General features: G+C 30.2%; 1 protein-coding gene across 1 annotated transcript in view; it reads left to right on the forward strand.

Moving 5' to 3' along the window:
• The window catches only part of LOC129960445 (uncharacterized), a 45,472-nt gene that overhangs the window by 20,693 nt on the left and 11,215 nt on the right, over window positions 1-13,564 (forward strand). The window contains exons 3-5 of the mRNA XM_056073883.1: window positions 5,261-5,402; window positions 7,777-7,853; window positions 12,498-12,695. Coding sequence (XP_055929858.1) covers window positions 5,261-5,402; window positions 7,777-7,853; window positions 12,498-12,695 — 417 coding nt within the window. The remainder of the gene's footprint in view (window positions 1-5,260; window positions 5,403-7,776; window positions 7,854-12,497; window positions 12,696-13,564) is intronic.

Here is a 13,564-nt window from a genome sequence, read left to right on the forward strand (position 1 = left end):
CAATTATTGATATATAAGCCATATACTGAGAGTTCGAAGGTTATTTTATCATAATCGATTGCTTATTACGCTTTAATGTTTTGATGAGTAAATACTTTAAATGAATTTCCCAACTCGTACCCCCCCCTTCGGGCTAGTGACACCCATACAAATAGGAATTTATTTAATTTTGTATTTAGCTTAAATCTTAATGGCAGCTAATTCAGTATGTCTTCATTGGAAATTAGTAATTTATCAATGAGGCTACTTGCAAATTCTAGTTTAGAAATTATTGTTTTTAGATTACCAATAGCGGTATAAATCTGTTAAGCTTCCCTCACGATTAATAAGATATCTTTTTGAGTGCTAGAGATCATTGATATTGAAATCTTGATTTTTATGGTAAAATTATTAACAGTTGTCATTTTATCCCTGGCGGCTTCTGCTTCTATTGCTGCCTCCAGAAAATTAATTCATATTAAAAGCAAAAGGGCTCGAAACTAAATTAAATTAGAACCAAAGCAATACATTAATCTCCGACGATTAATAAGCAAGTTATATTAAAATAAAAGTTAATTATCTCAATCACTAAAAACATTTTAAAATTCCTCGTTGGATACAATACTTTCAAACAGCATTTTATCCATATATTTATTATTTAAAAAAAGGTTGCTGTTTTCTTTTATCTTTAATACAGTACTTGCAAATCATATTTTCCTGATAAAATACCAGAAGTTGATTGATAAAATAAAAATAAAAAATAAATTATAAAAATTTTTAAAAAAGAGATTAATTGCTTTTACTTTCAATCGTGGGGGCAAAGAAAAATATCCTGTTTCATAAACAGAAGCTAACAGTCTTTAGTTTTTGAAGTAAAGGAAAAATATCTTTAAGGAACGAAATAAAAAAAAATTACCGTTAATAAACCAAATAAAAAATTATCTTAGAAATGAAAGTGAATGAAAAAAATACCTTTAATAAATCCAAAAGAAATGAAAATAAGAATCTATAAATGAAAATAACTAAGAAACTTTATAAAAGTGATAGTGAAAGATTTAAATACGCGATATTTTCGACTTACAAAATTCTTTATGCTATTTCTTTATTTTTCTTAAAATTTCTTTTCAGTCTCCAGTATGTCCTGTATCCAGAAATACATTTCAATACTCTGAATATTCTGCTCATTTCTTTCCGTTACCCGATAAATAAAATACATGATTTCAGTATTATTGTACATAAATAAATTTCTCCCTATAAGGAGAAAATAATTTTCTTGGGTTTTATTTAAGTCCACTTTATATTCGATTAATATAGTAATTCATTTTTAAACAGTATCAGTGTGGGCAGCAAGATAGTTACTAGTAATAGACGGTTTATTTGCAAAATTCAATTATTAAAACGATCGAAAGTTATATTAAACATTCCATTTCAACGATCCGAACATATTTCCCTGAACTTCCTGCCTATTTTAACAATAATTGTTTTCCGATATTATGGTAAGCCCCGGACGAAATTGTTTTGTCACGTTCAGATCCAATTGTTTGTTACAGTAGTATTTGTTTGTTACAATATTTATTGTAAGTTATCACATGCACTAAATTATCTGATTTATTGTATGGGGCATCTAATTTAGTATAGCTTAGGTGAATTATAACGAAATATTTCATCCTAATTTAAATTTATATTTAATTTTATAAAATTTATATTTCAGATTTCGCTGAGAAATAAAGTTAGATAAGATTTGATAATTATCGGTACTTTACTGCAATGCGATATTAGATAACACAGACAAGTAAATTGTTAAAATACTTGATACATAACTTCACTGTATCATTCTTTTCAATTTCTGAATATATTATTTTGCACAAATCGCAATGCCTAACTTTTATTCTAGCATGCATATTAGCAATTACGAATCTTGCTTAAAACAACTGTACACATAATTATAAATGCTAAGAATGTACATCACGGTTGGAAGCTTCATTAAGCCTCTTTAAAGCGTCTGGATCATGATTAAATGAATTGCTCTTCATATCAGAAATCCCTCCCCAAACTGACTCTTCTCGCCAATAAGGGGATGTTTGACTCCCAGGGAATTCAATCTGCACAGGGCCTTCTTAAATGGCGTGACTTTGGAGAAACCGAACTTCGAACCTATGACCCTCGACTGTTGCTTAATGATCAAGTTTCATCCATCTAGCTAACAAGGGCCTCAGCAGATTTCGGATTTAAGACGATAGTCAGTGATTAGAATTCTGAGCTCCATATTTATTGCCATTTAGAAAGAAGAAAAACTCGAAGTTGTTGTTAAAGTTGGACGAATGGAGGATTTAAATTCATTCAAGATAGATATGGATCAGCGTCTCTTCGAAAAAAAAACATCTTAAAACATCTTTAAAACATTCTAAAATTAACACAATTTTCCCCCTATGTTGTATAGGCCCATGCAACTTAACAAAATCTCTCATCTTTCTTCAGATATATAATTTCATTATATATCTATGGAAAGCAATAAAGGATACAAAGTATCTTTATATACTTTTTATCATTATAATGATACAAAGTATGTTATGAGATGGTTTGTATGATTGCAATGATACAAAGTATTTTATGAAAAACCCTCAAAATAAATGAGCTCGTAAAGTAACAATAGGAACTGACCTTTATTTTGTTAAAAACAAGGTTTTAATTTTTATTAAAAACAGTGAACAAGGTTTCTAATTTAATACCATAACACACGTCATTATCGACCCTCTTCATAAGACACTATATTGAGTAAATGCTAACTTAGTTTAGTACAAATGATCTGATTAATTTTTATTCTCTCAATTTCTTTACTATGTCTTTTTTCGATTTATCTCTACAAATAACTAACATTAACTTAAAATGACCTTTCCGTCTTAGTAATGATACATTAACAAACTGTTGAGAATGAGATTGATTTAAGAAAAGAATTTAGGAAAAATTGCTTATTAGGTGAAATTAATATGGCCTATTAGTTAAAATAGTTAATATTTAATTAATAAACCATGACATTTTGATATCGTTTGAGATAAAAAATTGTAATATCTAGATTTTTGTTTCTTCAAAAATTTGCCAGAATCTTATGACTACTTTCTTTTTAATTTAAGATATTGACATGTTACTATCTGAAAATAATGAAAGTAATTAATTTGATTGCCAAGATCCTATTATGGAGTCAAAGTGTTGATTAATATTTTTTGATTTTTTTTATCTAATGAAAAGATAGAAGCTCTAATGAATGATGATAAAATAACTTACAATTGACATTTACTAATTAATTTGTTAGTAAGTCTATTCCATTAGTTCCGTTAGAAAAGGTAAAGCAAATCCCAAATTTTATCAAGTTTGAAAAAGACTTTTTTTTTTGTTAAATTCATTTATTTCTAATTATGTTTCACTTATTGACTTAATTTAATAGCTTACGTTTTATGCATTTGTTTACCAAGGCTTCGTTGATTTTTTAAAACATCATGTTTCACTTCAAACCGATTTTTATTTTAACTAAAATAATAGCAAAACATCATCTCAAAATTCTAAATTTCCATAAAACTTTATTCAAGTTGTACAGTTTTCAAAATTGATTTCACTTTAAAAAAGGAAGTAAGGGTATCATTCGCATGATTAATTTATTTAGCTTTTTTTTTCACTTGAAAAATTTTTGAAATATTTAATATCAGAACATAGAAAAGATATTTAAACCACGTATATCCAAATTTATGAAAAATCACTCAAAAGAATAATATCAGGCCCCTTTCCAATTAAGAAGCCAATAAAAAGTAGGGAAGCTCTGTTTCAATTCGAATTTCAAAAACCAGTTTTAGCTTTTCTCTTTCTCTTTGCTTTCTTTTTTCTAATCCCATTTGGTTTAGTCTATTTACTCTAGTTAATTGATGTTTCTAAGCCCATTTGGAGCATATTTCGCCAATTTAAATAATCCAGGCATCATGATATTGGGGGAGTTAAGAATTTTCTATTGATCAAAGTGGCGTTGAAGCACCTTTTAAAATCCTGTCTTCCCACTCACTCAAAGGATTTGGAGTGCCGTGCCCCTTTTGGAGCGCTTTTGTTGCAGTTGAGATAGATATCTGGCTGAATTCCTGTATTTCTAAGGACAGATATACTTCTTGGATAATTTTCAGAAGAAACTATATCACATTTATTTCACTTGAGTTCATTGAGAAATTTGTTGCTGAAGCACTTCCAGTTTTAATTGATGTTAGTTAAGAGAAAAGTAGACTTTTATTAGGCCTTTTTGCATATTGTTGACTTAGAATTATTAATTTTTATACATGTATATTAAAACATAAATGTCTCAAATACCGTTTAATTTTTTTTTAATTAAATATATTATTTTCAAATAATAATTATTATTTTTAACGATTTTATAAATATGCCAATTATTCTGACTCATTTATATGAATTAAATTTTTATTAGAATAGTGAGTTCTTTTTTTCTTTTTTTTAATCGAAAAGTCACTTTCAACTATCTAGAAACAGGCGAAACAAAAAGCATAGCCAAATTTATTTTATTGCACAAATATATGTTTTGGAGATAAAATACCAGAATGGAAACTTCATATTTTGGTCAACTGCAATTCATTTCAAAGTTAACACTTTTCTTTAACTGACAACTGGTGAAATATTATAAATGCTTTTTTGAACACACATCCTAAGCAAATTCGATATATACAGTATATTTATGTATTCTTAGAAATTAATTTTAATTAATTAGTCACTTAATTTAATGTAATTAATTCTTATAAATTTATTTTAATTATTATCCAAATGTATGTATTATATGTATAAGAATATTACTTATTATCCAAATGCATGTATTATGTATATAAGAATATTAATTATTACCCAAATGTATGTATTAAAACATATTATCCAAATGTATTTAATTATATGTATGAGAAGGCATGCTTACGATACAATGTAAAGCATTTGAACTTATAGATTTCCCATAAAAGCCAATAAAAACACATGTTGCATCTGAGCAACCTCTCCAAAAAAATGATTTAAGGAAACAGCTAAAATTAAACCCATAACCGTCGTTTTCCGATGCATATTCCTTAGTTATGCGATGCCAGAATTTGCTAGGCCATTTGTAGACCCATCTTATTTTGGATGTAAGGTGCGTTAGCCCTGACGTATTTATTTTAATTTTATGCCTCAGTTAAATAAGAACCTCAATCCCTTTTGTATTATTAAAGCTAAGGGGGTTTTTTAATATAATAATTAATCCCTTGTTTAGATGATAATGTAAAAGGCCCATGTTTGCTTCTGCTAAACTTAATGAAAGAAAAACGTACCGAAGAAGATTTCGCTGATGATCTGTGGCTTCCAGAATGTGACGAAAACGGAGGTTTCAAAGCGAAGCAAATCAAAAAGAGAAAGTAAGTGTATTCATCACTGTAAGCGAATTCAAGGAAAAAGAAAGCATTTCCTCTCCATTGAGTCCAATAGCTAATTTCCAAACCATTTGAAATAAGCACATACTTCTTGTTGGAAAATTACTCAAAACAGTGTAAAGAATTATATTTTTAATTATTTGAATCAATAAATGTTCTGGTGAAGAAATTACTTTCTATTATTTTTCTGCAATTTCTCGGTACTATTAGACATATTTAGTGAAATATTTTTGACACACCAAGATTCCTAACCTACACTAATGCAACAAAACTGATAGAATTATGATGATTTGAATAACCCAATTTTAGACTATTTCAATGGTTGTATCGAAGCCAATCTTTCCTCTGTAGTAGTCCTGTCCTTCCGATGTAGCTGAATGATCTAAAATAATGAAATCCAAAGCTTCCTAATTCGGTTGTTTTGGTTTCAGAAAAATGGAGCTTTTTGTTTTGTTGCAAACATTAGTATGTCAAGAATACACTACAAAATATCACAAACGGAACAGTTTTAAAATTAACGCCATAGTTATTTCAGCAGAATATATATTGAATCAAACAAATTTAAAACACAATGCTTTGCTTTTAGAGCATTTACCCAACTGGAAATATATCTTTAATGGTTTAGAAATTAGCTATTCTTCCACGATTTGAATGGGCATCCTGTCTATATAGTTAATAATTCTGTGTAAAAAGAAGTATTCTAAATTTCCCATTTAGTGTAAAATGTAGTTCTCTAAATATCTGTATTCTATGTAAAATGAAGTTTTTTTAAAGAGAAAGATGCTAAATGCATGTCACTTCAAGCTATTAGAATACATCGTCTAGGATTTCTGCACAGTAATTGACAAACTGCAATTGGTATAATTTTATATGCTTCAAAGAATTACCCAAAATATCTAAGAAAAAAATAAAGGACAAAATATACGTAGTGTTTCAAAAAGAATATAAAATTTTTAAAGCTATGTAATATTTATTAATTTTAAGTTACATTGATATATGAAATAATTGATATATGAAATGAAAAAGCAACACAGCGTTTTTCCTGCAAATTCTTAATATGAGCACCATATATAACCTGGCAATAGGTGAATAGAAGACAATAGGTGAATTCCTTGTCTGGAGCAATTGCTGAAATAGTTGCTTCAACCATGGTTCTCAAGTTGGGTAAGTCAGATAGCAACAAAACACATTCACACAAACTTGTATAAACTCTCGAAAAAAAGCTTTATCCTTAGAACTACGTGTAAAAGAATCTCCCAAATATTCAACATATTCTTCGAACACCTCTATTCGTCCTCTGTTCTTCCCTTTACAGAGTCATCCAATGTTGTCAAATTCATTATACTATCTACGGATATTTTTATCATTCGAGAGATTATAATCGAACTCCAAACCGAAAGCAATCAAATTATAATTGCAGTTATCGAATTATAAACACTGCAAAATGCAGGTGATTTTCTATTCTATTTCTATTTTACAAAAAAAAGTGTTATAATCGACAAAGAAAAATCTGTTTTGATTTTAAAGAGAAGCCGGCGTTCAGTTTTTTAACAATATTTATTCTACATTATATGAAAGAAATACTCAAATTTTTATTTATTATCGAAATTTCTTTCTAAAGCGCGCAGTGCGGTGACTAGGAAGACAAGAAGCAGGAAAAAGAGAGCGTGGGAAAGCATTTTGAGTTTATATATTTTCAAAAAAGAATCTACCGACAAAGAATTTTAGTTCAATACATGTTAAAAAAGTCACTATGAGAAAATAAAAGGCCCGTGTAACTCAGAAGTTTAAGTAAAGTGCAGCCAGATTTCGAGCAATTTGAATTTTTTTACTGTAGATAATTACAACTTATTACACACACACACCGAAAGGCAAATGAGAAACGCTAAAGAGGAAAGAAGTCATTGCATGTATACTTTGGCGCGGAGTAAACAGTTGAGGTTGCTGTTGAAATTCTAAATTAAATCGTGTAGCATTTATTACAGTTTAATTATCTATATAATTTTACATATTTATAATATTTATACAATAAACATAGGTTTCGGCAATAAAAGGCTTTTGTTAAATGAACCTTCACTAATATGGTAATTTCGTTCGTGGTTTCGTTCTTCAGGTTTGATATCTTTCGGATTACTGAAGCTGTACTATATATTTAAAATATGGTTTGGAATGAGTTTTAATAAATGACATTTAAAATTTTGATAAACAGTTTAATTCGACTGCTAGTGAAATAAGCAAAATTAATAACTACTTTCAAAATATCTTCCAATATATTCAGTGTTTTAACTATCATTACATAAAAATATTACGCTGCGTTTGAATCATTAAAACCTTACTAAATAACAATTTTATCATACAGGGCCTTATGCTACAACAGACAAGGAGAGAAACTATATGGTCAAGAAGAACCAGAATTCGCTTCAAACATGACTTGTGGTAAGAATTCATTTTTTGCTTTTGAAGGAAGCAATTTTTTATCAGATTCGGATCAAAATAAGATCATTATTTGGCTTCAAAAGGAAAGACACGAGATTAAAGAAGAAGAGAGAGAAACGCAATGTGTCTTTCTTAATTAATTTAGTTGAAATAGTTCGAATGGATATAAAATCACTCTCACCTATTAAAAAAATGCTTATAATTATGTCAGTTTTTTAATAAAAATAATAGATTCATGCACTCAATGAATACAATATTATTTAACTAGCTGGAGTTTCTAAATAATCGAATACATATTGTGTTTATGCATAGCTAATCAAATGTTCTCTCTTCGATTTTCTTGTATACTTAACACAATATGGTGTATTTTGTTTTTAGATTTTTAACAAAGGCTAGAGAATCCTCCCGTTCACCGATAGGCCCAAAATTTGATAGTATCTCGTACACTTGACACAATATTGTGCGTACAGTATTGAACTTCGTTATATTATGGAGAGAAGCGTGTAGGAATATTCGACACTTTCCCTTCACCAAAGGATCCAAAAGCTGATGCATATCTCGTATATTACACAATATGGTACGTTTTACATTAAACTGAATGATAGAGTGAAGCGCAACGAGCATGCATTTTGGATTTTCTCCTAGTGATTGATTAGCTCCAAAATTTGACAGAAATCTGCCTTTTTAATGTGCTTACCACATTTCAGCCATCTGGCTTGTTCGATTTTTTTTTTTTTTTTTCACTTTCAACGAGAAAAATATAATTAAAAAAAAAGTCTTTTCGATCTCATTGAGGTCTGAAACCTGTAGATAATTAAAAATCTCGAAGTCAAATATTTTTGCTTGTTAGAATGCTTTTTCTTCGCATATTTCGCATATATGTGAAAGTAAAAAGAAGCTGATGTAGACAAATGAATTGAAAAAAAAAGTTTAATTTTAATTCATCGATTTTTTTTTTTTTTTTTTTTTTTACGTTGACGTTGAAAATTTGAAAGTAACGAACTTTTTTAGATAAAATTTAAAAACATTTATTATTTTATAAAATCATGCAACTTCAATTTATTTCTATGTCAATTCGTCTTTTCGGTATAGATTAAATGCATTTAATTTTGAAAAAATTAAACGGAAGTTCTTAGATCAGTTGCCAAAATTGTGGAACCCTTTTGAAAAGAGTACATTTTGGCGATTTAACGACCCATAACAGAGCAGTATTTGTAGAAATATCATAAAGCTATATATCATTTTAAAAATAATTTAATTTAAAACATTAAATAGAATTCAATTATCATTATTTTTTAAAGTTACAGCGAAATAACCAGAAGAAAGCAACCTAACTTGCTTAAGCTAGTAAGACATAACCTTCCTGCATTTGAATATAGCTAACGGGAATGTGTGCTTAAACGGCCGATAAGAGGGTATCTTATGATTAGCAGCTCAATAATTGATGCCATAATTTGGAGCTGAGATCAGGTTGTTTTTATTTTTTGTAGTTGCTATCACAGTGATCACTTTTTTTGTATACTTCCTTTTTGTGAGTTGTGAAATTTTAAAAATTAAAAGAAATGGTACAAAATGTTAATTGGTCGTCCAAAAAACCATTTAAAGCTTTACTAGAAAGCTTTTTCGGCATTAATTATAAAGAAATTAAAAAAATGTTGAAAATCTAACGACAGACGGTATTTTTCAATTTTTGAAAGAATATAAGAAAATTTAGTCACCGCAAAACAAAACTGATAAAGGCAGGAAAAGCTGCATAACACCAAGTGATATTAAAATGATTAAATAATTGTATCTACGTGATAAATGAAAATCACATGGAGGCATACAGCGTGAAATGGCGCAATGCAGTGTAAAGTTGAATGCGATGACCAATCGACGCAGATTGAAGAAATCTGGTCTAAATACAAGAATTCCAAAAAAAAAAGGTCATTTTTAAATCCGAAAAAAAAGGTTAAAAAGATTAAATTGGACGAATTCACGTTAACTTGATAACAAAACGATGGGACTACGTACTTTTGATGAGAACAAGTTTAGTTTTATTAACGTCCCGTTTTAAAGGAACACTACGGCTATTTTGGGACGAAACTCCTAATTTTGAACCGCGGTCAAATGACGATGGCGACACCTGAGCTGGCACCCCACTCCCTAAACTTCCACACCACACCAGTGGAAGGATGTTTGACCCCGACCCATTTAACATGCACCAAATCCACTTGCACGATGGTTCTACGGTGGAATCAGGTCTTGAACCTGAAACCCTCCGGTTCCGAAGCTCAGACCTTACCACAGGTCACCGCGGCCCGTTTAATAAGACCAAAATCTTATTATTTGGTTTCGATGGCTTAAAATACGTAAGGGATAGAATGTAAGATTTCATTTCTGACTGCATTACACTTGCCATTAAACGATTAATAGTATGGTCTGAGGACGTATGACAGCAAAAGGGTGGACAGAATTTTTGTGATTATTGCGAATATAAATGCCCAAAAATATATAAACAAAATACTCATTCCAAAACTGTTGCCTTCTGTAAGTGATCTTTTCCCAGATAATAAAGAATTTATATTACAAAAGGATACAGCTGCATATCATTTTTAAAGCAATTTTACGGATATTATATTCTAATGTTGGAATGGTCTGAGAACAGCTCAGATATTAACCAAACAGAAAAATCTATGAAACAAACCAAAGAAACTTGTTACACATGAGCAACCCAGCAATAAAACACAACTAATTGAATAAATAATCCAATCATAGAATAATAACATAGGAGAAACTAAAAGCGTTGGTGAACTTGCGTCATGGAATGGTATTAGAAGGCGTAATTGTAGCTAAAGGTTACTTAACTAAGTATTAATTACTTAAATGAGAATCTTTGCATATGTCATCTACGATTCCTTTTTCTTTCTTATAACCGCTGTTCAAATACAAAAATCTTTTATAAGAATTATTTTATTTAATGTTTGGTTAAATTAACTTTAAAATGTTCATAGCTTTAAGGTATTTATCTTAATAAAAGGGAATTACGAACCATTGCATTTCAAAAATCCGCTTGTCCAAAGGCATATTTTACCACTGAACCCGATGACGGGAAATACTCACCTTGGATTTGTTCCTTAAAATTCATGAAAAGAAAAAACACTCAAGGTGTTAATCAGTTAAAAGATACGTGAGAAACATACGTGACGTTGATTTTTTCAAAGATGGGGATGATCAGTTTCGGAACTCACGGTCCACAAACTTGTGCAGTTCTTCTGAGAACAACAGATAAATGGCACCAAACAAAAAGTTCATTCTGATAGGCCTCTATGAATTCGACTATCTCTCATCCCTATTACAGCATCTATGCTCATGTTTACATCCATTTGACCAGTCACTTGAACTCCGGTTAAGGGTAGATTCCCCAATAGGCTTATTGTATAATCACATAGGCTTCAGCTAAGGAGTTTTAAGGCAAAAACAAAATGTCAATGTTTTCATCGTAAGTCAAATTCATTTCTGACATAAGCGAAAGTGAAACAACGCACATTTGGCCGGCTGTCAAAGCTCTAGAAGTGGCGTCATAACCGTGAAACAACCACCATCTATTCTTTACTTATCCCGCTACACATGTAATATTTATTTACTTTTTTTATGATTAATAACTTTTTTAAATTAGGATTATCCTCTGTTGAACCATTCTCGTATACATAATTTTTTGCAGCGTAAATTATATGTTATAACAAAAAGGCATAATTCTTGCTTAAATCCTCATTTTTCAGTCCCACATTGATAGGTACAAACAATTACATCAATTACAAATGGCTATAACTTCCATGCAAGTAACGATAGAAAGAAAAATTTAAAAACTCTAAAAAAGAAAGATTTTTTGCACATGTAATAATTACCCTATTAGGCATTCCATTTTACTACGAAGCGTTTTCGCAACATTGATACCAATTTGATAGTTGAATCTGTATCTGTATCTGTATCTGTTTATCGAAAGTTGCCGAAATTACTTCTGTCTTCATTTTATTCAAATATTTCGTAAACTCTGTCCTCCTTTGCATGTAGCTGTGATTTAAATGGAAGTACCCTAACTATAATAATGAATGAATTACCTCATACATGCTTTTGATTAACGTAGGTAAATCACGTAGGGCAATTATAACATAAACAAACATAAAGGGTTTTGCTTGCAGTTGGCAGAATATAATTCCAAAGACCTTCGCCAAATATAGCTCTTGCGCCAATAAACCACACAACAACAACAATGAAAGACCATCGTAGGCTTGTAAAATTTTTGACTTTTGTTTCGTTGTTTGTTTGGATTAGTGTTTTCATATGTTAGCCTGGCGAGTTTTTTGGACGGTGGCAATCCTTTCTTCATTGCTCCTTTGGTGGATTCAGCATATTATACAGTAAGATAAATTTCTATACATTTTTTCTTCGCTTCTTCAAGTTCATGTTATGAGTGCCCATTTGTCGGAAAAAGAAAAATTTAGAAAATTATTTATCCTTCCATGGTTTGTCTTCCGAAATGTTCATTCACAAATCACCCACTGATATCTTATTTATTAAATACATTACCCACAAAATCTATGATATGCGTCTTCCAAAATAATATTTAAAGCACACTGTCTATCGCATTTATTTACTTTTTAGGCTGCTCTCGTCATCTGGATAACTTAAGAAAGGAGAATCCCATTTCTTTCAATACTATGCCTCAAGAGCATTGCACCGAAACGGGAGATTTTGAACGAATGCAGTGCATTGGCGATTTATGTTTCTGTGCCAGTCCTGTTACTGGGGAAGTTAACAGCAGAGTTGTCAAAACAGCTTACATCAGTAGACTACCATGCTGTGAGTACATGCCATTCTCATTATAAAAACTGTTATCTTAAAAATTGTTAAGCGTAATGTTTGTACATTTTCTAAAAGGAAAAGCCGTTTTTATTATTATTATTATTTCCGCTCATGCTCATTGATTAAGAATAATGATAATTTATGCGAAAGAATGGTAATGATATTTAAACGCAAAAGCACCATAAAACAAAACATAATATAAAGCATAACATAAAATCTGTTTAATACAGAAAGGGTACAGATACAAAAAAAAATATGGTATATGCGCCACAGCACCTAATAAAGGAAGGGGAATGCTCTTTAGACCAAATTCAAGTTCGTGTCAAAAAAAATGTGCAGTGAGCACTTGTATGATGGTAAATAGGCTATATTTTTGCCGTTTGATACAATACATCTTGATATGCTAAGCATTAAATTATTCAAATGATTTTAAAGCAAATCATCCTATCTATGAAGCAATAATATGTATGTTCCATACATGCTCAATTAAATGAAAATCATGAGAGAATCCAAGTATTCCAAAAGGGAAATACTCAAGTCTTCATTGTATTTGTCCTTGTTGTTTGCACCATAAAGGCCGTTTTGTAAGTAAAGATAAAACTTGCGTCCTTTGCGACTTTGTACAGAGGAACATATCGGCTCAGAATAATTTCATGATAAATATGGCGTGTCATAATTCCGCAATGAATAAGGAGAAATATTTGAATACCCAAGATGATGTCACCCCAAACATAAAGTGCTGTGACACAGTAACGGTGATGTTCATGCCATCTGCTGGTTGCAGAAGTTTCCTGGTGCTCTCCGTATGTAGATATACGATATGAATCGGATTTCACGAAAAGCCTTCGAACAATAATTAAACAACA

Source organism: Argiope bruennichi, chromosome X2 (genome assembly GCF_947563725.1).
Source record: "Argiope bruennichi chromosome X2, qqArgBrue1.1, whole genome shotgun sequence".
Taxonomy (NCBI): Eukaryota; Metazoa; Arthropoda; class Arachnida; order Araneae; family Araneidae; genus Argiope; species Argiope bruennichi.